Genomic DNA, 27562 nt, shown 5'->3' with positions numbered 1-27562 from the left:
TCCCGATGAGATCCAGTGCTATTTCACAATAACAATTTCTTTAATTGGGCGTCTCCGCCTATTTCACCGCAACCTGTTTTATTCATCTTTGCAAAAAAAAATTCAGAGATGGGATCCTCATTGACACACGCTGGGTTTATGATTTTGAATCATGAGGTGTGCAACTTCTCAGAGAAATTGCTATTGCCTCAGTGGGAAGCATTGTTGTGAGCAGAGGTTTAGAAGATAAAAAAAAATAATATTAAAGTTAATCATGAACTCAGTCAGTCAGAGAGTCGCGAGCTGTGGCAGGTGGCGGCCGGGTCGGCATCAAAAAGAAGAATACACACCTTGAAGAGGAGGGAGGCAGGGCAGAGGATGCTGTATCTGTGTCATCAGGAGGTCAGTGTCATTAGCAGCTACAGGGCAGCGGCGCTGCACGGCAGCAGAGCGCTGGGCGAAAGACACATTATTAGATCTTTTAAATGAGAGTTGTTTTTCCCTGTGTCAATACGTCCTGCTGGAAGTACAACTCTGAATCACTCTCATGTCTGTACACATAAATATAAAGTAAAATGACTTCTCCTGTGAGGTATGTATTACTGATAATATACCATTGGGTTAGCATTAATATTGCATCTTTACAAGCATTTTTAATACATTTTTTTACCTCCTTTCTACTGGTGGGTAGGGTTATTTTAATTTTAAGATAATATAAAATCTTAATTAGCTAATTAACAATATTGCTGTCAGATAAAAGTAAAAGTAAAAAGCACAACAACTTCCCTTGAAAATGAAGTGGAATCCATTACCAAGTAGCAACATTGTACTTCAGTACAATAATTGTGTAAAGATATCCTTTACATTCCACCACTGGTTGGAACAAGACGGAATATTGTCAGACAGTTTGGACTTCTCCATCATTAAAGCTCCTTAAATGGGAAGAAAAACTGGAAGGTTAAAGTACCTCCTAAGAGAATGAACAATATGTGTCATTATCATAAAGTTACGAGTCACGTTGTATGCGAGATGACAGCAGCGATGCCTGCAGCGTAGAGCAGCCGACCACACACACATGCACCTACAGCACAGGGAGGGCAGCGAGGGAGTCCGACACGGCTCTAAAGACTCCCTTTGACCTCATCATGAGTTGCATGCTCACAGCGAGTCTGCTCCGCTACACACTTTGACTCCAGCACACTGCAAGTCCTCTCCAACTAGCTCCTTGTTTACCAGGGTCGCAGGGTTTTCCCCTGGCTGGTCTGTTTGGAGCAAATATCTGGCATTAATATCCACACGCAGATCTTTCGCCAGAGGATTATTGGACATTAATTACATTAGCATTTTCTCTCTGACAACAAGGTGGCTTCTTATCTGTGATCTCCAAACTGTGACTGGGGAACTATTGATCTGGGCCATGTTGTCATTCAGATGATAATTAGGAGCGGGTGAGAGGTCGGCCTCCAATCCGTTTGAACATCTGGACGAGAGTTCCTCAAGGACAATGGGATGCCGCCACTCTGTCGAGCCCCGCGTGTCTTTATGTGCCTAAGTCCATTAAACAAATTGTCTAATTAATTCCCACATTCCAGCAGCGTGGCCCGACAATCAATGGAGACAAAAACACTGGGAGAAGAGCACAGTTACAGTGGATGCATACGGGGCTGGAGGTGATGCACCTGCTGCAAGGTTTAACTCTGACCTTTCTCTTAGGAAAATGACAAAAGTGCAGTCATCAAACTAGAGAGAACACTATACCAGGTGTGAGTGCACATTTTATTTTGTGACTTTTTTGTTGTTGAGCATCTTATATTCCTGAAGAGAACACTGCTCACATTAATCTATAAAACTCTAACAAGATACTGTGAGTGTGCCACAGCTGTAGAGGTGGCTCCATCACAGGTTGGCCTTATCTATAATTAAAACTGTATTTTAAGGACATGCAAATGGAGATATTAGCAGACCTAACATATATCCTTCTCAGTGTGCCGGGGACAGAGTTCAAAAGAATCGTTTTGCTGAAAAAGAAAAGTAGTTCAATGTATTCTTTTTCATGAGTAAATAAAGGTAATCTCCGCGGGTGCATTAAATTCTGTCGCCGCTGCATTTATGTTATCGTTAATGCGATGAATAATTCCGTTTGCACACTCTAAAAGTGCTTACAGCAGAACTTTGGAAAAATCAACTGAACAAATTGTGTTAGAAATTCCTAAATGGTCTTGTTCAGAGTGGTTAAGTGTGGAAAAAGAAGAGTTTTGTACCGAGCTGTACCGCTGCATGCTTGACCACTTAGAACAACGGCTTGTTAATCCACTGTTCAAAGGAAGACAACATATGTTTCTCTGGTGGGGAAAAAAAGTACAGATAAGCGCTGTATATATAAGAGAAGCGGCTGTTTTAGTCTGTAAATGATTATTGCCTGTAAATTGTAACATAAAGAGCCTGTGGTCCTGTTAAGTCAGACTGTGTGAGCTGTTGTCGCTACAGGAAAGAGCTTATCATGGCTTCTGTTAACAAGTTGCAATGTAAATGAACGGCTAAACTGTACTTGATCCAAATGTGCAAATGCAAAACATAAATGTAAATCAGAGTGGGTGTGTGTGTGCCTGGGGAGGATGCAGACAAACAATGCAAATGTTGCCCCCTTGTGGTTCATGTGCACTCATGGGTGTTGAGGGGAAGCTGGCAGTCATCTGGGACAGCGGAGACACACGGTACCTGTTATAGCTTGATTTCAGGGCATGAAATAAAGGTCGGAGCGGCAGAGTGTGTGCTTTTTAACGCTGGAGCCGTGAGTGACATGAGAGGAAATTTAGGGTTTTGTATGACGTGGAAAATATTTAGGGAATAAATGATTTCTTTCTGCAGCCAGACCTCCAGATTAACTGCTTTCCCTTCTCATAACCACATCTCTGTGTCGCTCTCCTTCCTTCTCTGCTGTCTCTCTCTCTCTCTCCCTCTCTTTCGCTCATTAGAGCAGAGTAAATTTCAATGTCACTTAAAGTCACGGCTGTAATTTATTGGCTCCTTAATACTGACAGACAAAGGTCGTGAGCAGCGCTGTGAGGCGTTCTATCAGGTTTATCTGTGCAGGTCATTAACCTTGACCTGGTGTAAATGCACTTCAGTCCAGGAAGCTCCCCCGTCCAGCATGTGCACGCTTTCCATGCCCCCAAGAAGTTCCTCCCTGCGACAGCCACTCACTCCGCTGCCCTGTTAGCTCAAGTGCTTTAAACTTGCCTTAATTGTCATATGGCAGCCAACGCCGCTTTCTTAATTGATCTGACCTTTCACAGTGCTTTCTAATTTCCAATCCCGCTTTCATTGTTCCATCTGGCACTTTTAAAACGACATCTGGTTGACTGTACTTTAGCCGGTGATCTCTGTACAGTTATTTTTAAACTTAATGTATGCTTCAACAGATGTTAGTTTTTATAGGTGAGCCGGAAAGCTGGACGGCGCTCTCGACACCGGCCCGTGTCCATAACACTTCCCCTCCGCAGCTCAAATATTGACAACAGGAATTACAAGCCCCAGTCGCCAGCACACTTTGTGCTGTGATGTCGGGTTCCTTGTTTTTGTTCCCCATTAGCTAAACATCAGTTCAGCACGGCCATCTCTGATCACCGCGCAGTAAATAAAACATGAGCTTTCAGTTTAATGGACAAATAAACAATTTCGTTTCACTGCAGAGTTCAGTTTTGCAAACAAGTCTGATGTCAGTGAGAAAAGGGGAAGATTTATTTAATAAATAATAAGCTGAATGTGGATCTGAATTGTTCACTGTGGACACTGAGAGGAGAGAAGCTCACTCTCCGACTGTAACAATATGGCTGATCCTTTCCAATGTAATCTCTATCAGGAATGTTAAAATATTCCCTTCACTATCAAGACCATGACGTCTGATTAAAGAGCCTCTCTGCAGAACTGTTATTTGCAGATCAGCTCCACCATGGGGCACGTTCTCACTAAGATTTCAATAACTTCAGGCTGCAATCTCTCCTACTTGGACTGCACGTATCTCGTCGTTAACCCCTTTTCCCCTAAACTCCGGCTCTCCGGTTTGTCCTCCATATCTCCAAACATGGACGACATGTTGTGGACCTCCTCATCCCTCCACCCTTTGAACACTTCATTTTCTGCTCTGACATTTTTCCAAAAGATAAATTTCCTACTGCCTGTATTTTCATGGGGAAGTGCTCGGAGATGGCTCTACCTGCAGGCTGTTAAATTAGTGCCATATAATTGACTGATTAAACGCTTATTGATTGCCGAGATCCGGATGATGGAGACGGAGGATACGGATACTCTTGCCCTTGCATTTTACACTGTCCTCTGTTCATGAGGAAGCATAATACAAGTTAAGCCGAGGAGAAACTGATCCCTGGCTAATAAAAAGAAATCCTGACTGGTGCTAGATTTTGTGGACTGAAGGTTGAACTTTTATGAAGATCGCTGAGAATTCATTAAGAACTGGAACTGTTACTTTTTCTCAGGGGCCACTTGAATAAATGGATTTCAGAAATAAAAGGCATAGTACAGTTTTCTGTCTATTTACTAACAAAATAGAGCGGTTTGGTCGTCTCACATGGCTAGCGGAGACAGGGATTGACACGCGGCAGCCTCAAGGTCAGAGTCTGCCGCTCCCCTGAAAGCCTCCAGCCACTGATAGACACGTCTTCCCTCCTGAGCCGTGCTGGAGCGAACACACCGCAGAACATCTGTTCACAAACAGCCCTGATGGAGCTGTACTGACACTGAACGCGCACCCGCCGCCCGCGTCTCACCACCCAATTCCCCGGCCGGGGCCAGATGGCGGCCCGCGCTCCCTCCTCTCCTCATCCAGGACAAATCACGAGGAAGAATGGCCTGCAGGTACCGCCCCAGGCACGCCTGTGCCACTCACCGCTGACCACCCTCTGGTGGCTTCCAATGTTCCCTCCTGTCAAAAGACAAATTGTCCAACAGACTGCTCTTTTATGAATTCACCCCGCGGTCCATTTCTCAAAAGAGGTTAAGGAAAATCCTTGGCCTGAGCTGCTCAACTTTGAGACAGAGCTCTGTTCTCTGCAAAGTTAAGAGGCCTGGAGACAGAGCAAAGCGAGGAGTCCTGGATGCCGGTGCTGCTCCTCGTTTTTACACAATGGATGATTGTTAATTCGAGTCCAACTGGCACGGACATCCCACTGCCATGCTGTTTGCTTGACCCCTGAATTATGAGCTCTGCTGCCATCATAAATAGGAACTTAGGTGAGGAAGAAGAGAGAACCTATTTTGGGGGAAATTACCGTCAGTTTAAAACAGCAAAGCTTTTACTGGAAAAATATAACACAGACCATTCCCATCTCCTGGCAAGTGTTTATTTAGTGTCACTTTGGAAAAGCTCAACCTAAAATTTGAAAAGGATAAACACATAAGTCTGAGGTTAACCACCAACACTGCATTTCTTCCGATGTGCAATAGAACACACACACACACACGCACACACACACACACACACACACACACACACACACACACACACACACACACACACACACACACACACACACACACACACACCAATTATCAAGCATACAACCAAAATCATGTCGTCATCATCATGAAAGCCCATTGTTCTGTGATTCAGCAGCTGCTGATGTGCTGCTCTCCGGTTACTCCCATGTGATTGTGGGTAATTTCTCCGTGCTGGAGCTTGCTCTGAGAGCGGGCCGGACTATTTCAGCTCCTACCATCTTTTTACCGGTGACCCGGTTCGCGGTGCCACCACAGATCAGGGAATAAGTGTGATTAATCTCCACTGACACTCTAACGGCACCTTTTACGCAGCGTTTCATCTTGAGGCTGTGTATGTACAAATGTATCTCTAATGATGGTAAAAATAACTGCAAAAAGATCTGCTCATTTGGACCCTGGCGCTATTTTGGGGGTTACCTCAGGTTTGCTCCAGTTGTAGTTACCACTGCTGGATGGAGCTGTAGATCAAATTGATGAGACATAGTGTTGTTGGTGTTAATTAGGCTTTACATGTAGGCACAACTGCTCCAGTATTTACATTATGCATAAATGTTACCGTGGCATTTGCACTGGCGGTTTATTTTTACAGTATAAAGTGGGCCCAGGCAGGTTTTTACAGTAATAGGTAGGTCAGAACAGGGAAAACATAACCATCAATGCTTTGTCATGTTGTCACACTAGATCATCCCCCTGATGAAACCACCTCTTGGTGCAGCTCAAATAACCTTCATTTTACGGGACAGGACAGGAAATAACACTTAATGTTGACATTAAAACTTATCACAGGCTGAGAAAAACTCAAGGCTCAATGCAATGCAAATACTACTGCTCATACATGCACTAATAGGGTTTGTTCACCCGAATCCCAAAACATTTACCCCATTTACCCCATTTACCCCGTGTGGTTTGCAGTCATGGGGATAGTTTTGGTTTTGTTTGATTAGATCTCTGAGATTATGAGTGAAAGTGAATGGTATTTAATTTGTGGTGTTTCAAAGCACCAAGAAAATGACATGTAAAAAGAAACAACAACAGTGACATGTTTTTCCGGAAACAATGTCCCTGGTAACTCGGGATAAGCCACAGACCTCAAACTCAACTATCAATGAAAGATCTTTTCTGAAAGGAATAATCCTTGTCGACATTGTTTCTAAAATGTTGCATTAAGTCATTTTAAGTTCATTGTGTGCCAAAACTAAATCCCCACTTCATTAAGGTGGCGGCAGAAATCTCAAAACCTTGCCAAATAAAACCATGACCGGGTGTATGTCCAGATACCACGGCTAACTGGGAAAATATGTACTTTTGTAAATTAAGTTAACTGACACCTTAAATGTTAAGGCTGGCGATATTCTAGTTTTCTTTCTTCGTCTATAAATCCCATGAAAAGGCATAAACCAACAATGTGCTTCTTTGTCTTACTTTGTGACCTCCCCGTTCTGATGGTGGCTCTCAGACACAAGACTTTTCATTCACCCAGTAGCACCTTTATAGAACAGTGGAGCTCAATGGCACAGAGGAATACCAAATTTCAGATAGTACCTTATAATTAATTGGTAAGTTTTCAATTGTTTATGTGTTTGTTGACAGTAAGTAAAACATATTCCAGAACATTACCAGACTTATCCTGTCAATACTGCAAAAGAAAAAAGGATAAAAACAATACAGGATAAGGTTGGTGGTGCATTAATTTGTTATAATAATCTTTGAACCACTTTCCCAGTAGTTCCTAGAATATTTGTTATGAATGCATATTTATAAAACATGTCCACATCCTGACAGAAGCAAACAGACATCTTGATACGCCACCTTGCCAAGATTACAAGCACTAAAGTGTCTGTTGCGTTACTGCTGCAGCAATATTCACATGACAACTTGCATGTGTGGGAAAACCCCAAAGTCAGCCGAGTATATGCTGTGAATCATCTCAGCTGTGTTGGGAATGTTTGGAGCTCAATATCAGCTGGTTCTGGCAACCATTTTTCAAACGTTGCCTCAAACACTTCTCTCTCAGCTCCATCCAGAGCGCAGCCTCTTGACCCATGCCAGCTGCCTGGAAACATTTGGACTAATATTTACACCACTTGTAAAGTTCTGTAAACATCAAATATCAAGTGGAGCGCGATCAAAGAACCTCAGAAGTGCTCTCAATGAGTAGAAATGACTAAAATACGATCGGCTGTTGCGTCATTGGGATGATCATTTTTAGACATCCTCTCACCACTCAGGAGCGCACTTGATGTGCTCTCTGAAACTGAGGTGGAAAACATCTTGAACTAAGCCGGCCCCTACGGCGAAAGATCTCCACCAAATTGCTCTGGTGTTGTTCATTGAGATTGTGCTAATTAAAGCTGTGCTTCATGGAAGAGGAGGGGGGGGGGCATTTCTCAAAGCACTCACAAGCTTAATGGTGCAAAGAATTTCTACCTGATGAGGGCATTCCTACCACAGGTATGTGTCCCGACTGCCAGCAGCACTGCCAGCCAAACAGCAATTTAGCACTACACTACAAGTGTTTACACTGCACTTTGGCACTGCGACTGTTTTAACTGTACCATACTGTTTTTAAATATTCAGCGTGTATTTACATTGAGAGGGGTGAATTTGAATTATTGCAAATGGTATACGGCAATCCTGTACGGTTTCAGCTTGAGCCCTCCAGGGCCACAGTGTGAGCTTGTCCCTGCAGAGCTGTGGCTGGAGCCTACTCACTGTCAGACGGAGCCAGTCGGCGCTGCAGGGAGGGCAGGGAGAAGGGGAGGGTGTGGAGGGGCTGCAGGAGGGGGGGGGGGTGCTCCTCTGCCTTCAATCCCACATGATCTCACTGGTCCTGGAGAGTATATCAGGCAAAAGCAGTGTGATCATTAAATGCCGTGCCGCAAATCTTTTTAATTATTCTCCTTCCTCCCTATCCTTTTAATGAGAGGAGTATCCACAGATAATGCGGGTAATTGGACAATGGGATTCACTCATTCAATTATTGACCACTGAATCTACTCAAGAGTTGATGGGTAATTCCTATTCTGGGCTCTGGCTCTGGGGCTCAGCATCCTGGTAAAAAAGAAACTAAACAAAGACTACTCCTTCTGGTGGATTGTATGTCGTTTAAATACTTTTTTGGGGTTCCATCCAAAAAGCATATTACATTATAATTTGTTTGAACCATGAAAGGGTTAGATCTAAATACTGTGTGGCAGGCCTATCCATGAAATCCTGCTAAGTAACCTCTGGTATGCGAATCTGGCCTTTGAACTTAAACCACATATGCCAATTTCAGCGAGAGACACGTATGTTGAGCGATCGGCTTTTGTTTGAAATCCATTGAAATTGGAGATAATGGTGTGTACTAGTCATTTTAATGGTCTGCTTTGAATCTAGCAGAACAATCAAGCTGCATTCAGTGTCCGCTGCAGTGACATTAAATGTTCATGATGAGAGGTTGTGGTCATTAAATGAATGGTTTGACATTTTCTGCTCTCTTTCTGAGAGCTGGATGAGTGGATGGATCTTTGCTGCGACATAATACGCAAAAGTATTTCTCATTCTGGCTGTTTGTTTACACGACATCGGCGTTTTTTGTGGGGCTGCAAACTAAGACTTTTGTAACCGTGTTCCAGAGTGGAATCTTTTGAAAATGTAACTCCAGCATCGGCGTGTAAAACCGGCCCTTATGGAAACGGTGACCTCATGGCTCCACTTTGTGCATGCCTATTAGGTTTACAGTCAAACAGCCATGCGCGAGTAAGAAGACAACATCAACAATGACGGATTGTTTTTTGTTCGCATACTATCCATGATGTGTTTTCTATGCAGGATGGACGCCTTCATTGGGGTTCACTGGATGAACTGGAAGCGCTTTCTTTTACAAATGTTTTACCACCAACTATTGGCCTGGCATGCAAACTACAGCGTTTTAGGTCCATTTTTGCAGATAAGTTGTCTAAATGTGGAATGCAAAAAGAAAAAAAAGGTTCCTGTTTGTGTAACCGCAGCCTTTACCAAACAAGATGCATTGTGTTATTTGGTTGGGTGCTCATGGATTTCTTTGTTGTAGCCCAGCTAACTGTTTCCCTCCGTTTTCATTCTTTATATGCTAAGCTAACTGGTCATATCAATCTTGTAACTCCTATTTTCCTATAATGTCGAACTATTAATTTAAGTAGTTACAGTATAAAAGAATAATGGAACAATATGGAACAATATTTTAGCCCATTATCTCAGCATTTGGAGGTTCTTCCACACCACACAGACAGCACAGATATAATGCAGACCTACAGTATAGTTTATGGTATATCCTAGTTGACATGACATTGCAACTGGAGTAGACACTGTTGTAAAAAAAAAGAAAAAAAGAAAAGAAAAGGCGACTATCTCCCCCCATATGGACTTGCTGCTTAATGCTCAATTGAAAAAAGCCAGTCTCTGGATAAAGGACTTCTCCCGTTTGAGTGAATTTCATACCTGAAGGCAAAATCTACAAACCACAGCGAACACCCCAGAGAGTGGGAGAATTCCCCCACTGATCATCCAATTTGGATGAAAGCAGTGTGTGTGGAAAAAAAAAAGAAAAAAAAAGAAAGAAAACAGGGAAAAGAGGGAGAAAAAAAATCTCACATGAATCTTCCATCGCCCGGCTTCTTTGCAGCAGCCCACATAGATCCAGCACATTAATCATGAGCAGACAAACAGCATGTTGTGTCTGTCGGTAATTGTGACTCTCAACCATACTTAGCCTATAGCTACTCTCAACATGGGCTGATAAACCACTCTATTACTACAACACAATGTAGGACACGTTCTGTCAGTGGTAGCTGGAGAGCAACGAGCTTCCTGCAGTAATATCACAAAAGGCAGTTTATCTGTGTTCGGTAATGGAATAACACACATTCTATGGAGGAGAAGCCACGATACTTTCTCAGTGGCATTGCTCTATTAGACGGAAAACTGGTGGAAACACATTTTTACACTGGAAGGAAGAGGTTTGCTATTGCTAGCTTTCCTGCACAGGACTTATATTAATATCCCCCCCCCCCCACACACACACACACACACACACACACACGCACCCCGCTTGTGAAATTCACACCTCCAGCTAGAGTCATTATCATAATTGTTACCAAATACTGTAACTCCCAAGTTTTAATTGCAATACCATTAATTTCCAATCTGAATGATTCCCTTGCACAGACAATTTAATTTCTAAATTGACATACCCACTCAAATGATTTCATATAAACACACTGATAAAAATAATAATATCTCAAGGGCCAAATAGCAAGAAAGAGGGATGGGGGGTGGGAGGGGGGGCAGGCCAATTGTATCAAGAACTAGTCACGGTTACTCCTCTGAGGCTTTAAAATAAATATGCCCTTCAAGTGACGCGTTATCATCGTCTCCGCACTGCAAATAAACTATGCCTTGCCTCATTTCTTTTCAAGATAAAAGACCAGTCATTTGGGCATAATGGTCAGGACCAACAAAATGAAATAATAAACCATTCATTAAATCAAGCGCACAAGTGGTAACTTTTCTAATAAAAGATTCTGAAAGTTTAATTAATAGCAGTCGTTAGCGCTCGTTTAAAACTTATCGATTTAAACATAACAATATGTTAAAATAATGTATCCTGCAACAGTCATCACCCTCCCTCGGCGGGGCCTCGGCTCGCACCACATTGTAATCAACAGATTGTTAGACATGCATTTTCCGGGCCAGTGACAAAGCCTGATGTATGGGGTCGAAGGGAGCATTCGTAATCCATCCATTGCTGCAATTTATTATCTTATTTTAATTGTATACACAAACATTGAGGTGATTTAGGTGACACGGTGGAAAGATGAAATCCGTTTATATTAAAAGGGTTGCTCACCCCTGGAGCCCACTGCCAGCAACACCTTTCAATGACTGCTTTTAACAACATGGTTATTGTTTTATTGATCAGGGTTTTATTACAGATTTGACACCCATGTTATGTGTTAATCGAACCGCATATAATTTCTTGACACATATTTTACGAGATTATGACTGCAATTAATTTAATAACTATTATTTTTTCGGTGATTTCAGTCTTAACGAGGTTTGTGGGAGAGTGCTCCATTCGTCTTGGCTGTGTTGTCACTCATGCACTCTCCGGCACGGTGGCGCAGTGCATGACCTTAATGGAAGCCACGGAAATGGCCAATCGAGCTAGCGTCCGCACTCCCCGGCTCATTGCGGAGCCACCTTCTTTTGTTCTAGGAAGTGATATCACTATTAAGGAAGCCATTCATAGCCATATAATTCCTCCTTTCTACACTTAAAGGCTCCGAGCTTATGGGAAAATTATACAACTCAGCCTATGCTCAAAAGTACTTTGAGGATGTGTCATTTTTCAGGCAGTGTACATTTAACCTGGGAGGGGAAAAATAACCATTTTCCGCAATGTGAAGAAGGATTAATATCTTTTCTTAAAACACAAATTATGCAACATTGCCTTAACACACAGTAAATCAGGCAAACATGGACGCCTGCTGACGGTATGTGGGCAGTTAAAGCAGGACAGGGGGACAGTGAACATAACAGCGTGTCAAGCTGAGATAAAGCTCACACATCTATAAAGGCAGACACAGAACGGGGGCCACTGTTGGTCAATAGCCTCCATCTGGGTCCCCTCTCATCTCTAAGAAGTGCACATCTGCTGAACATGGCACAATTTATCTATCAGAAGAATTATTAATTAATAGTTCATCTTGTCCTGTATAATTGAGGACAGATCTGGAACACCATTAGCCGTGATAATAAAGAGAGCGTTACCTCCCGCCCACCTGAGCACCCGGGAAAAGCCTCCTCTGCTCCGGTTCTTTGTGGCCTTGTCAGCAAATGTATTCTTTTGCAGTGAGCAGTAGTTAACAACTTATAGGTTTGTCAAACCAATTTCATTCTTTTTTAAATCTTCATAGCAATTATCTTTTTGCATAATCAGTTTCAAGACCTTGGGGGTCTACTGGGTCTTGTAACGTCTTTAAAATAATTGTTCAGATAGTAATTTGAAGTTTTGTGGAAATTGCTTAATAATCAGATCCCAAAGTCAATATTTGGCTGAGGAACTAAGTTGTAGATGGGGAAGACTTCATGGGGCACCGACAGAAAAGAGCACCGGCTAAAAATAAAATTACATCAGAAGTTGGAGCCAACTAAAAGCATGCGTGCGTGTGTGTGTGTGTGGTTCATGTGTATGTGTGACAGAGAGCGTATAGCCGTATAGGTGCACATCCAGGTTTCCAGAGACAATGTGCAGATAAATCAGAGCCATTTGAACTCGTTTTAATTTTCCATTTTAACACAACATCAAAAGAAACACAAAGTCAGAAAGATATCAGTGGGAATGAAGCTATATTATCGTGAAATATTAACAGCTGTTGTGGACCTAATGCAGCGATGATCTACTTTGAGATATCCAACTTAAAGGGAGGAGGGAACAGATTTTATGTTTGTCCCAATTACCCTTGTAATGAGATGTATCTGAGTCTGTAGTAATGACAGTAATGAGAAAGATAAAATGACAATGTGTAAAAACAGAGCTGGCATATCAATGACTCGCCAGTCAGGGTTCGCCATCTGATGTGGGCGATGCAGGGACAAAGGAGGTACGAGATCCACGATCCCCCAACAGCAAGGACAAATAAAAGAAAATACAGGTCTTACACGGTGCTCCCCTTGACTCCTAAAGTATATATGAATCACTAGCCTTATTATCACTCTGACACAGCAAGGAGCTTTTGCTTTATGAATGCTACTTAAGGAGCATCTCATAATGTGCACTGACTAAACCCAATCATAATCTGTCTTGCCCAATAACAACAAGACAATGCTTTACAGAAAACGTGTGATGTCATATCATCATTACACTAATAGCTAAAGCCCAGGCTACTCTTAGCCCCACCCAATTAGTCATTTTAAACTGCTTATTGGTGAGAAAGCATCAATGATCAATTCAAGCATTTAGCCTGTGGAGCAGCGCTTGAGTCAGTGCCAACATTGATTATATGAAGGAGCAAATTGGTCCGTAATAATGGATATTTCTCATGATGCCTGTGTGAAGCTGGACTGTTTGCACTAAATGCTGTACTGATGGAGGGGTTTTCTTTCATTTCAGCCTAAAGAGTAAAGTAAAGCTCAGGTTTATCAATATTTATCCGAGTTGTTGTTCATGTGGCATTTTATACTTAAAACCTTAAAAATATTTGGGATTTGTGTAATCACCTTGGGTGTTTTGGAAAATAACAAGTTTCCGTTTTGCTGAAACGTTAGTCATGCCAACTCCAAGGTAACTTGTTCTGCTGCCTGCAAATGTTTTTTTAATTCATATTCATGCATTAATTTAACATCACATGGCGCTGATATAAATATAAAATAAGGATAGACACCTTTATTTCTATTTATTTTATTGTGTTTTAATACTGGACTTTCACCCAGGAGACCACTGTCCATGATCAGAAGTCAATGTTGATTTATTTGTCACATCATTTACGTAGATATTGTAGACAGGGACTTTTCCATCTCCCTTCATATTACTGCTACATCACAAAATATCTTCATAGTGTCCAGATTGCTTCATCATGTAGAGAATTGCAGTGAAACGTTTGTTCAGATGCATAATCTACTCTTTCCATATATAATTCCTTTGAATCAATCATTTTGACAGTTTAGGATACTTTATGCGTTGCTCCTTTTGTTGTGACACCATTTAACATTTCTTCCGCTAATCAAATGTCTTCTGTAAACATACAATTCTATTTCTAAATCAGGTAATAATAAAAAATAAAAAATTAAAGTATATAGTATATATATAGTAAAACTTAATATATATTAAAATATATAAAATATAAAATATTTCACACATGCACAAGTACACAGCTAGTGTAGAGAGCTATAAAGATATATTCTTAATACAATGATGAATATTCTGATGATATTTTTAGTTAAAAATGTAACAAAGCTCATTAATCAGAAGATTTTACAAAACACTTTTTAGGTTTATCATTGTTTGATCACTGTTGACATCTAGAGTGACACAATAAGACCTCAAACATTAACAAACCTTTCAGCTATGCAGATTAAATACACCATATTGACTGTGTGAATGAAATAGATCGCCTGAAACCAGTATAGGAGCTCTGAAATCAGAGCAATACAATACTAAATGTTAATAGAAAAAAAATCTATTTAGCCTTGAATAACTTCAAGGCTTTTTGCGAACACCCCATGGATCATCAGGAGGTCCCAGGTGGGGCCGTTGCCTTAGGAAACTCTCTCTTCCTCCACTGTGGAGAGAATCCCCAGTTGGTTTAAGTCATATACTGTTAGACGCCAAGGAATCCAATTTACCCCCATTCCCATACTTCTTTGATTTCCTTTGCTTTGTAAGGTCATTTATCTGCAATCTTAATTTGGAAACTGTGATTTCTTCCCCTTGTGACAAGCAGCAGGAGCACCCGCCCCCCCCTGCTCAGCTGTCATAAAGGTAGGCAGGTGTCCTTAAAGATGTTGAAAAAATTTCAATATAACAGACATGTTCAATTAGAGCAAAATGATGTTGAAAATGAATGATTGTATTCTTAATGGGTTGAGCAGAAACACTCCCCAGAGCACCCAAGGTGAGCTCTGCTACGACACTGTAAGTGGATCAGAACAAACGGCTCCACAGCAAAACTCTGGTAGTTAATGGAGACCAGGAATAACTGCTGGAACGTAGACTCTCAGACATTTGTGTGTGCTATGCCAATAGTAGAGCAATCGGTCCCTCAGAAAGGGATTCTTTGATTTCATATTTCATCCCCTCTCAAGCCCAGCTCAGTTTCTCAGGGGCTATTTTTCAGGATCATCACATAATCCGGTAAAGATGGAGCTATCGGGGGTAAATCCAGTCTTTTTCCCCCCTAAAGTTTACCACCAACTTGATTTGAAAACTGATGGAAAAAGTAAAAAAGAATCCATGGAAAAATGCTGTCACTAGTTTGTTTTTGTTGCAAATAAAGCAAAACCACTGGGCAATAATTTTTGTAATGTTTTCTAAACTGATTGTAAAATGGCCTTAATGAGGGAGTATGTTAGAATTTTACCTTTTTATCTATGTGAGGACAATGACATGTGCCTGAAAAAATAAAGTCCATCCACCAGGGTTAAGCATTTGTTGGAGGGGAGAGTGAATATGGCATCAAGAGTCGTCTTCTCTTTGTGTTAGCCAGCCTCAAGGTGACATGGAGTCTGCTCTCATCACCAGAGCCAACTATGACACTTATTCTCAGTGGAACTCATTAAGTGGCAAAGGGGACCTCTGCACTGGCAGCGTGTTCAACAAACTAAGACATTTTACAAAAACCAGAAAAAAAAGAAAAAGTCACAATTTCCATTTAGTTTAAGGAAACACCTGCCACGACAACACACATGCATGGAGTATATGTTAAGTGGTCCTTCCAAGGTGAAATGGACACGGCAGCATGAGAGGAGGAACATATTTTTCTGTAAGACATTCACAAAGTTGAATTATGCCTTTATGCCGATGAAGATGGAGATTTCAGTTTGGAGACATACTGGATGTTTTTGAGGTATCGCAAATTGTGAAGGTGTGTTGCACACATACTTTTACATATACAATTAATTAATTTCAGTGGAAGATCATAATATTAATACAGTGTTGAATGCTGCTGCAGTGTGTTAATGTTTTTATTATTATTATTTGTATTATTATTATTATAAATGAAAAATTGGATGTGGTTCTTTAACATTTCATTACACCTTTGTGAATTCAATCCAAAAATGAATCTTTATGTTCCCTGCAGCTTTAGCGTGACCCTGCTAACATGGTGTCGATCAGACAGCTAGCATTAGCTCAAGTATTCTTCACCATCACAGTTGCTAGTAATTGCAAAGGATGAAACAATGTTAAATACAGTAATTTATATAATATGGCCAATGATTTTTTAAACTTTTGGACATTTTTTACTACACAAATTCTGACTTGATCTCTTTGCATTACCAAGATTTTGCATTTGCATTAAATTGGGGGCATTTTTGGGTTTCACAGTGACCCAACTACTTTGACCTAAACCAAGTTTTTTGATCGTTGCTTTGTCTGTGAGTTGTGGCCTAGAGACTAACGAGGAATGTTATTGGTGTTGTTGTTGACATTGTTTTCATGTCATGTCATTTTAATTACATGCAATGTAAGCTATAATACTTATTTCAGCAACATGGAAATATTTTTTCTTTCTGACTTTCGTTGCACATGAGCAAAATCAAAACACAGACCGAAATATGGCACACACAAAGAGTAATTCCAAATCTGATGACCCAGCGCCACTAATGGATTTATAGATAATTCTGCCACAGTGTGGTTATAACCAAATTATCATCGGTTAATATTTGTGGTCGCTCCACTTGACAACAACAAGCAAGAAACCCCCCTCAAAAAAAAAAAAAGAAAAAGAAAACTGGTAATTTATATGAAGAAACCAGAGCAGCAGGTTCAACCTCAGAGCCACAAGCAGCACATAAACACAGCAAGACTGAAGCCTGATGTGTATGAGTAGCTGTTTACAACTGTAAGTAATGGAGTGGAGTGTAAGTGCAGCGAAGGGGGTTAGAAAGCTGCCACTTAGATGTAGCGTAATTTGTACCTGAACTTGATCTCGGGCTGTCACTTCACTCTACATTAGGGAAAGCTCTAATGGGTGTGAAGTGTCAGCCACCGTGACTTTTCTGCAGACGCAGGGCCGCGTGGCCCGTTCCACCGAGAGCACATTTCCATGGGAGCCGAATTAGCCGCTCAACCTGCTGAACCTCCCTGACGGCGTGATTGACGTCGACCGATGAAACAAAAAAAAACAAAAAAATGCCGCGACAGTGAGAAACAACAAGACCACAGAGTGAGAATGTGGTGTTGTCACATCACCACTGTAGGCCATTTGAAGAACGCAAGAGCACAACCTTGATATGTCTTTCATCTATCACATTGTATCACCGTTGCAACACAAAGGAAATGAAACAGAGGAGGAGGAAGGGAAAAAAGCACTAGAACACTCTCTTCTCTTCAGGAGTTATATTTACACGGAGTGCAGCATAGTGGGAGCTCAGTAGACAAATACTCTCACATCTTAATTTTTCAATTAGCATGGCTCTTGTTCTCTAAACATATGCAAACACAGCGGGGCGTCTATTAAAATGCAACTCTAGTGTTGAGCCTAATTAGAGTAAATTGGTTGGCTTGTATTTCGGAGGAATTTGAATGCAGCTCACTATCCATGTTTCACTGCGTGTTTCGCCCCAACAAACAAACTGGCACTGGCTGCCTCATGCATATGTTCAGCCCAATCACGACCTAGAGGGAGTGAAATGTCGTGTGTGTGTGTGTGTGTGTGTGTGTGTGTGTGTGTGCGTGTGTGCATGGGTGAGTGTGTCTTCTTTACAATAATCGGTATCTGTCAAATATTTGTAATCTATTCTGGAAAAACAGGGACTTTTCCATCTCTTGTCTGCAACACCACAAAATATCTTCATAGAGTGTCCTGATTGCTTCATAATGCATTCGTGTAGGGAATTGCAGTTTTAATTTGACATTTCTTTTTATTGTATGACACTCTGCATTTGCCCTTGGCTTCATTTTCACTTCATACAGAGGAATATCTCCAACTAATAAAAATGTTGCTGACTTTGTCCGGGTGATGTTTTAATAGGAGCGGATCCACAGTGTTTTTGCCAACGTCATTGGAACATTGGAGAGGCTTGCACTACAGCCGGCAGGAGGCCAAATGGACCCTGTGCAATGTAAAGGATAATTTGTCCTGTATGCTCTCTGCTCGGCCGGGGTAAACAGCTGCCTCCACAGCTAGGACGAGACGACTATGTCACAGCCCGCTGCGTGAGAATCTAATCCTGAGAGCTGACGAGTGTATGAAGACGAGGGCTGTGGCAACACTGGGTCTGACGTTAAGTCACGTTGGCCTCAGCTGCGAGCAGACACATAGCTTTGGCTCGAGGTAATCAGGTTTGTCATAAGAAGTGCATTTTTTATTTGTGATGCAATGGACCAGATGGCAGATGAAATGGCTGTGAGAGGCGATGGGAGAGACAAAGGGGGAGTAAACACCGCAGAGGAGAGCTCTACGAGGGTGAGAGGAGGTAAGCTCAATCTCAGACTCAAAATCTGAGGATCAGTATTGTTTTTCTTGTAAATCTCTGTTGCGATAATGAACAGTCGTCAGTGTGGCCCCTCCTGTTTTTGGTGCTGAGCCAATTTCACAAGTCTGCTCACTGCTACATTGTACTAGATACTCAACTTGAGATATTCAAAAACAAAAACAAAACTGTTGCACGGTTTCAAAATTTCCCCAGCAAATCACATTTCATAGCGATGAAACAAATATAATTATTCAGGCACTCTATAAATTGTGTTGACATTTTCTGTTCGATGTTTCTGCAAATTCAAATGTGCATTTTGATTCAAAAACATGATGTGATATTATTTTCAGATCCAGTGTCTAATGAGTTTGAGTGGCTCTGAGAAACACTGGAACATAACCTAAAAAATGCATAGTATGCCTGCAGGCCTTATTTCTCTATCAGCTAATGGTCATGGGCATGGACCAGCTGCCCTTCTTATTTAATTCATTTGATAACCTGGGAGCACCACTGGCTTCTCAGCTCAAATATACAGGCAGATTTGAAGTCCATTTTTACTTGTTGTGCTTCAAACACCAACCCCTCGCCTTCTACACTTCTCACTCAATGACAGAGAAATGATACAATTCTAATGAGGAATGAAAGGAAACCTCAAACTGGCGGGTTAAAACACGGGAGATTATTTTGAACCTTGTTTTTTCGTACGCATTAGAAAACAGCTTATAAAATCTTAAAAGTACGGCCAATACAGCCCTGAGCAACGTCCATTTGTATCTCTCTTTCAACAATTTAGGTAAGACAAATACAGTTTATTCAACTTTCAAAATGTGTCCAGCGTGTGAATAAATCATTGGCCATTAAATGTTAAATAAAACAGAGAAAGGAATGGTGAATAATTCAGTTCGAATAGGTGGTGAAAAAGTAAACAGTCTGCAGCCAGCGCAAATAATTCATTAATATCTATTTAAATCAGATATTAACAAACAGATCTACTCCTGCACACTAAAATTCACTGCCTACCTTCAGCAGGTGTAGACTGGGATTATTAAATTTAATGAGTAAACATATATACTTCTAATAAGCCAACTATGGATGTAACGCTGCTGAAGTACTAAGCCATACATTTTGATACATTGAGCTCTGAGTTTGGAGTCTATTAGCAGAAGCCTCCGTAAGACACAAGTCTGTTCTCAAAGATCAGGAGGTAATGGACAGTTGTCGATCAATAATTTCAAAGCAATACATCTTCCTGATTCTGAGACGTTCAATGGTACCCCCTGCTACTTAGGCCTTTTAGGTTTCCAGTTGGCAGGAAAACAAATTAGGGCTTCCCCTGACCAAGAAAATCTTAGTTGACTAGCACTCATTCTTTTCTCCACAAAGAATCACAAGGAAGCACCACTCTAAAGCTTGTGTTAACAGGAGGACCAATAGGGGCTTAGTCTTGTGATGTTCACATGTGATGTGGAGGTTGAGGTTCTTACCTGCCCATACGTTATAGAAATAGTTTGATGTTTTGGGAAATGCACTTATTCATTTTCTTGGTGGGAAGATTGACACCAGTCTGTTTTTATTCGTAGCTATAGACAGGAGGTTCTTATCTCACAAACTGTCACAGGGAACGTGACGAAAAGGGAGTCCACTCAAGGTTACACTTAAAACCAAACATCACTTATTTAACTTAAGTTAACTCAGATCAACAACCGAGTTTGCAGAGAGCAAAGTCGGTAAGGAGATCCATGCATGGATGTGTGTCAGGTGTGTTGAGGAGGTGTTCAAGGTGCAAAATCAAACAATAGAGTGAGACGAGCATGTGGACCAGCTTTTAAAGCCTGGAAGGCTCAGGTGAGTCTCCCTCATCAGATGATTACCTGCTGAGGTTGGCCAGAGCTCTGTCAGAAATCACTCACTGCTCACTGTGTTGTAGTGCTGTCTGAATGTTCAGTGAGAATTATCCACACTATATATATAGTGGACTCAAAGTATCCCAGAATTCATACTTGAAAAGTAGTGGTCACTCACAGATTATTATATACTGTCATGCATTGTGCTAAAATTACAGATTGACTAGAGTAGAGAGTAGAGTATAGAGAGAGCAGCACAATTGAGACAAATCCATGAAAATAATACATTTAATGTGAGTAGAGACTCTTTGAATTAATTTATTAATTTTGGAAAATATGCAAATTTCCTCCACATTGTTTCACAATAAAAGCCATAGATATATACAAGCTATCACTACTCCAGGGAATTTAAATTGCAAGTAAACAACTAATTTAGATTAGATGTATTTATCACATAACTAATTGTATTTATCACAAAACAATATATCAGTATATTTATTTATTATGAATGGTCCACCAGCCACCGTTGATGTGGTTTTTCACTGTGCGACAGATATGATGTAATTAAAGGTGCAGAGAAAATGACTCAAGTAGTGTCCAACACTGTTATTTTCATTTTACAGATGAGCTCACTATATAGTGCTCTATATAGTCCTCTATAAAGAACTCCCTGGGTAGTGAGGAGGGAGTAGTGAATGAGTGAGTACAGTCTTCAAGACAGAGAACAAGGATTCACCTTGAAATCTGGAACACAAAACTGATATATCAAACCAGGTCACACAATACTGAATTATAACTTGAGAAATGTGTTGCATTTCCTCCATATGTGACCTGAACCTCCAACCTCATCTTACAAGATCCAATTCTTCACCCAGCAACCTTTGATCCAGAAAGCAATTTAATGAGAAACTGATAAAAGGAAGCTCAAAATGCAGATGTTGCAGAATACAGAAAATTATTAAACAGTGAAGAGAATGATGAGCAGGAGATGAAGTTCAACAGATCGAGATGTTGATCTAAAAAATTAGCGCTAATGCTCATCATCAACAACAAATGCCTACAGCTAGACAATGCAAACTGCATGCTCTGTCTTTACAAATGTCCAGCTAATACACTCAAAACTGGAATTACCATAAACCAAGTAACATATCCAAAGGTTTCTTAAAACAAAGGCTCACTATAGCCAACCAAGAGACACAGCAGAGGAAACCAAGCTACATCAACAAAGCTCACACAAACTCAACCAGACATGAGCTGTAGAACTTACTATGAAAGCTGCTGGACCACGTTGCAGGCACATTTGAGGTAACAAATTCTTCACTTGCAGTATTGTAGTTACTCACCTATCAAACCAAATTCTACCATGATCCAAAGCATTTCAGGTATGCTCAAAGCAAGCTAACACAACACAGATTTCATGAACGATGAATGATTTGCGCTACTTGTGCTAGTTTGACCCCGGCATCAGATGTATATATTCGCCGGACCATTTGGGTTTATTCACGTCACCCAGTCTAGGGGGGCTCCATGTAGACAATGTTTCAGCAATCATGGCTGAAATAGCCACTATTGCTGCCCTACATCTGGAAGTCCCAGATACATTGGCTAATCAAACGGCGTCCTGTCTGAGTTCATAACATCACCCAGAGATGCTTGATTTCATTGAGCTGTATTCACTGTGAATAATGAGCCTCACATAGTCTGGTTTACTAGCAGCATGAGCCCAAGTCAAACTATTTTATTGTGATTTGATTGCAGGTAATTACATAATTATGATTATTTGTAAAAAAGTAAAAAGTTGATCCACAAGACAATAATTAGGATCAATCAGCGTTAGGCTGTGCTAACACTGTAGCTGCTCATGAACACTTAAAATAACAGTCTTGAAAAATTCACCTTTTATTTTACAACATTTGGGGTGCAGTCGAATAGTCAAATAATGAGGTCCTAACTCCTATTCCTAACTCCTATTCCTTGACCTCTGGTGAAAACGTCACGGGGTTAAGGAAAGGCGATAGGAGAACTTAAAAGGATTTAGGAATAGTCGACCGCGGTGCTCAGAGAATCCGACCGGACTTTCACTAAGCTACGTCATTATAGCGCGGGCGCTGATGATTGACAGCTGATGATCGGCACCGGTGATTGATGTGCGTATGCGCTGGAGAAACTACAATAATGGACTACAAAAAGCACGTCGTCCACTTCTCCCCATGTTGTTGGTTTTATCAACAGCTGGTTCACTGACTGGCTTCAGGTCCAGCAGCTCCTCCTTCCTGTTTGACCGGTTGCTGTATTTACATTTCATTTGTGGTTTTAGTTTCGTTTTTGTCAACGTTTGTAACATGATTTTAAAAAATAAAAAATACCAATCAATTATTATCACTGTCCACATTTATCAACACAATTACTTTATGTCTGCATGAAAGTAATTGTTAAATATGCAAATAAGCATATTGTTTGGTTTTCATGCCGAGGTGTGCGGCACTTTAAATGTTGCTCTCGCAAGGAATTGTGGGTCGGCGTTATCTCCTTTCCTTTCGTATAGGAAGGTCCGTTGCATCCTATGTTAAAGGAGCTCTGAAAGGAAGCATTGGAGCTCCTTTCCTTTGCATTTAGAGAATCCGAACAGCTCTTATCATGGCGGTTACTTGTTTACTTCCGGGTCACTTCTTCAGTCAGGAACCTTCCAGCAAAATAGACTATTCGACCGCAGCCTTGGTGTGAACGTACTTTTCGGGTGCAAGATTTATCGAGTACCGTATCAATACAACATGCTCATGAGCAAACTGACACCCCAATGTTTAAAATGAAGCAGCAAGTGCAGTGCTCACCGTGGGCAACAGGGAGTCTGCTTGGTAACTGCACAACAAGAACTGCAGTATGTCGCCGCTATATATCTGCACGTTCAAAAAAATCTGTTAGTTAACAAACATAACAAATACAATGTGTACTGAGCAGACTTCTCCACAAAATTGACTGTAGATTCATTCATTCTGAATTAGTTTTTTATATACATGAAGAATTAAAGATGATGATGGTTACTATTTGAATTCAATTCAGCTACTGGGGGCGGATCGAATCAGCTGTATACCAAAATATCAACTTTGAAAAGCCAAGTGTAAATTATTTAGAATTTCAGCTGTTGTGTGTTTCTGCAATTATGTAGATTTCTATATCTATTACATTGTTATAATGTCACCTAGTTCCTTGTTATTGTGTTAATAATTAAATTAATTCATTATTAAACTAAAGAAGACGTCCCAGACTCCAGTTAAGAGAACTCTTATCTTACTCCAGAGCCCAATTATTTTATGTTTACCTGTGACTACATTATATCTGCAACCAAGAAATAGAAAAGAAATGGATAATCCTGTACACCAGGATTAGTGTATCATATTGTTTATTATATCTTTTTATTCCAGTTCTAATATGTTGTATTGATTAATGTTGTGTTGCGTTGTATCATATGGTGTCGGATGGTGTTGTGTCATATTGTCACGCTGTGTGTTACGTTCTGTCAAATTGCATTGTGCTGTACGTATTGAGTTGTATTGTATCTTATGTCACATCGTATTGTCCTGTGGCACGACATATCATGTTATGTCCCGTTGTATCGCCTTGTATCGTATCGTGTCATACGGTGTTGTGTCGTATTGTGTTAAGTTGTATTATATTGTGTTACGTTGTATTATATTGTATCGAGTCATATTGTATGGTACCCTGATGTTTTATATTATATTGAGCCGCATCGTCCCGTATCCTGTTGCGTCGTGTCATTTGTGTTGTCGTATTGTATCATATCATGTTAAGTTGCATCATGTTTCATGGTGTTGTGTTGCTTAATGCCATATTGTATCGTATCATGATGTCTTATATTGTATCGAGCCGTATCATTCTGTATTGTGTTGCGTTGTAATGTGTCATATTGTATCTTATCATATTAATTTGCATCGTGTTGTGATGTGTTATATTGTATTGAAACATATTGTATTGTATCCTATCGTTTATATTGTATCACGCCGTATCGGCCAGGATTCGTTTTGTATCGTATCATGTTGTGTCATGTCATCTTGTGTCATATTGTATTGCGCTGTATCCTGTTGTGTCATCGGATCATCTTGTGACATGTCAAGTCGTTTTGTACTGTTTCATTCGGTTCCTAAAAGTATCAAAAATCAGACCAATTAAACAGGTGACCCATTGTGTCAGTCTTGAGGCCTTTGTGCTCTTGCTGGCATTGGGCTCTATAAATTCTCAATGATCTTGTCTAATATCGAATTATCTAATTGTACCTGAATGTATCTTTATTTAACACTTCGTCTCTTGGACAGAAAGGATAACGAGTGAGACTCAAGTAAGCGACTGGAGACTCGGCGCCTCGGTGGACGATGAGTCTCGGGAGCCTGGTGGAGTCACAGACACTCAGCGACTGAGAGAATCTGATGGCTCTTCTTTCCGTCTGCTCTCTTCGAAAACGTACCTGAGGTCTTCCACTGCAGCATCCTCCACCGACTCTCTGTCTTCTTCTGCGCAGACCAACATGGGAGGTTAGTGACACTAGTACTTCATCACACCCATCTGATGCCCTCTAGCTGCTCACACAGCTGTTGAAATTATGAACAGAGAGAATCTTGTGTTGAGTCTCTCACTAAGGCTGTCATAAAATAAACTTTTTCATCCACACATAGCTTTGATGAAATAAACGATGATTAATATGCAGACTAATAATTCCACAGACCACAGACAGAATAGAAAATGACAAATTGCAAGCTGTATCCCTCACCATGCTGTGAGAATGCTTAAATACAGTTCATATAATCAATTATGAAAATGTGTGAATAATTTAGAAATTGAAACTACAGCATAAAAAAGAGAAACCCTAATGCAAAAAAGAAAAAGAAAAAAAGAAATGGTCACCAAAGTTGACTCGCTACTATAGATGCAGCAGCATATGTGATTACACCATAGACTGTTTATGTTTTCAGGCACTTGTGAAGATAAAATGAAAATATACATTACGTGGTAAGTGTTGTAAATTAGGAAACAGTTCAACAATTAGGCTGTCTTTCCAAGAGATGAAATGAAATGAATCAACCTCATGTCTATGATTTAAGGAATGGAACTGGATTCACAACATTGTTAGCCTAGCTTAGCATAACATTAAGAAGCAGGAGGCAAACAGGCTGGCTTTTGGTGCACAAATACATCTACCATACTCAGTTTCACCAATTAATTTAATTGTTACCAATTTGACGAATCATTTGTTTCTTTCTCAGTTAATCCATACACATAAATGTAAAAAAAGATTTTCTTTAAAAAAAAAAAAAGATTTAAATGCTAGCTAGCTCTTGATGAGAAAAAGTAAGAGGAGGCATGTGGTCACAAACTGGCCGCATTTAATAACTAATGAATAAAACCAAAGGATTTGCCATAGTTGTTGATGGACTCGTATTACTTTCGCCCCTTAAAAAGGTCCTAAACGCTGGATAGCAACACCACTTCAATATAGCATTTAGCTATTTATTTGGTAGCTACTTTGTCTCATTGGATCATTAGCTTGACCAATGAGGTAATGGCCTTGTATGATTGTTTATTTATCTGTCCCTTAGTATAGGTAAGCAGATCTCAATGAATAGTTGGCATATATTTGAGTTGAACGTCATTTTTGTGCAGATGGTCTCACCATGTGGCCCTTTATAAATCCCTCATTGCTTGGTTTAACACATACATACTTATTCATGATATTCTATCTAATTTATGCATTGTAAAATTGCAACGTTTATATAATTTATACGCATTTCAACTACAGGTGACCCTACGAAATGTAAGAGCATTTCGCCAATAGGTGGTTGTTTTACTGTTTGAATTGAAATGGTATACATCTGAATTACTTGAGAATTAACTTAATCCATCCTCATTCGAAACCCTTATATAGCCATTCTCCGCTGCCAACTGTATTTTTAACATGCAGATAAAAAAGATGACAGGGATTGTGCAGCCTTTTAGGAGGTGTCTCTTCACTAAATTCTTTGCAGCACAAGCCATAAGGACTTTCCTACAACAAGTCCTCGGTGAGTAACTGTTCATGGTCAGTGTCATTTGATGATCTCATGCTTCATAGCACCCTTGGGGGCACCATTTGGCAAAGGCTGCTGGGAAGACACGTAGCACATTGTTTCATTGCAACCACAAGGCAACTTAGAAATGCTCCTGGCCAAGTATACAGGAGAGACTTCTGGTAATTGATTACGCCTCCAAACAGCTTTCTTGCTTGTCTCTCCATGAGGCATCAAGGCTTGATTTCCTAAATTATGCATGCGTAAAGGAAGCAAAGGAGGCTTTTAAAATGTTAGAGGTATAAGTGAAGAGCAGCTAAGGTGATTTATGTGCCAAGATATGGTTTAAACACAATTCATCACACGTCATCTCAAAGAGGTCGTTGCAAATGTGTGAAGAGGAAAGGTTTTTTCAACAAAAACTACAAAACTATTTCTTGTTGAATAAAAATAATAAGGCAGACATGTCTTAAACGTGACTGTATGTGTCTCCCTCAGTCGACTGTGCAGGATTTGTCCTGAACTGTCTCTTCTGCCGGTTCTATGATATGATCCTCATGGTACCTGACTCCTGTGAGAGAGCTGTCCATCAATGCTTCCCCAACTACAAACAAATCGTCACAGAAATGGAGTCTACGCCCAGCGATGAGGACTCCCACGTGGACTGGGACTGTGGTCTGTTTAGCTCCTGTCATGATTTAGGTGACTGCCTGGAGTTGGTTATGGAGGTTTCTGAAGTATGCTATCACTAGTGAGGAAAGCCTTACAGATCAGATCTGTTTTGTGTGAAGTGGAGGATTTCTAAGTAAAACACAAATGCATACAAGTTGATGCTGTATTATGCAACTTTTGTGAAATCAAAATGACAATAAATATATGCATTATTAATCTGTGTATGCATGTGACCTATATGTTGCAACTCCAGTTATGAAAAGTGAAGCATCTTCTCTCTACTGGCCATCAGGGGGCGACTCCTTTGGAAGTCTGTAAGAGGATGACGCTAATTCT

The 27562-nt window shown here is 40.5% G+C and overlaps 1 protein-coding gene across 2 annotated transcripts in view; it reads left to right on the top strand.

Moving 5' to 3' along the window:
- Positions 1-27321, top strand: part of mdfic2 (MyoD family inhibitor domain containing 2) — a 230463-nt gene extending 203142 nt beyond the window's left edge. The window contains exons 2-4 of one of the 2 annotated variants that reach the window (XM_084037821.1): positions 18433-18654; positions 24830-25045; positions 27053-27321. In XM_084037821.1, coding sequence (XP_083893947.1) covers positions 18558-18654; positions 24830-25045; positions 27053-27306 — 567 coding nt within the window. In that variant the 5' untranslated portion in view covers positions 18433-18557 and the 3' untranslated portion in view covers positions 27307-27321. Of the gene's footprint in view, positions 1-18405; positions 18655-24829; positions 25046-27052 lie in introns of those variants that run through there. The other variant, XM_084037822.1, reaches the window with a different exon arrangement.
- Positions 27322-27562: the final 241 nt, after the last annotated feature.

Source organism: Eutrigla gurnardus (genome assembly GCF_963514095.1).
Source record: "Eutrigla gurnardus genome assembly, chromosome: 2".
Classification (NCBI taxonomy): Eukaryota; Metazoa; Chordata; class Actinopteri; order Perciformes; family Triglidae; genus Eutrigla; species Eutrigla gurnardus.
The sequence above is the reverse complement of the archived record's forward strand: the minus strand, read 5'-3'. Positions and strand labels throughout refer to the sequence as shown.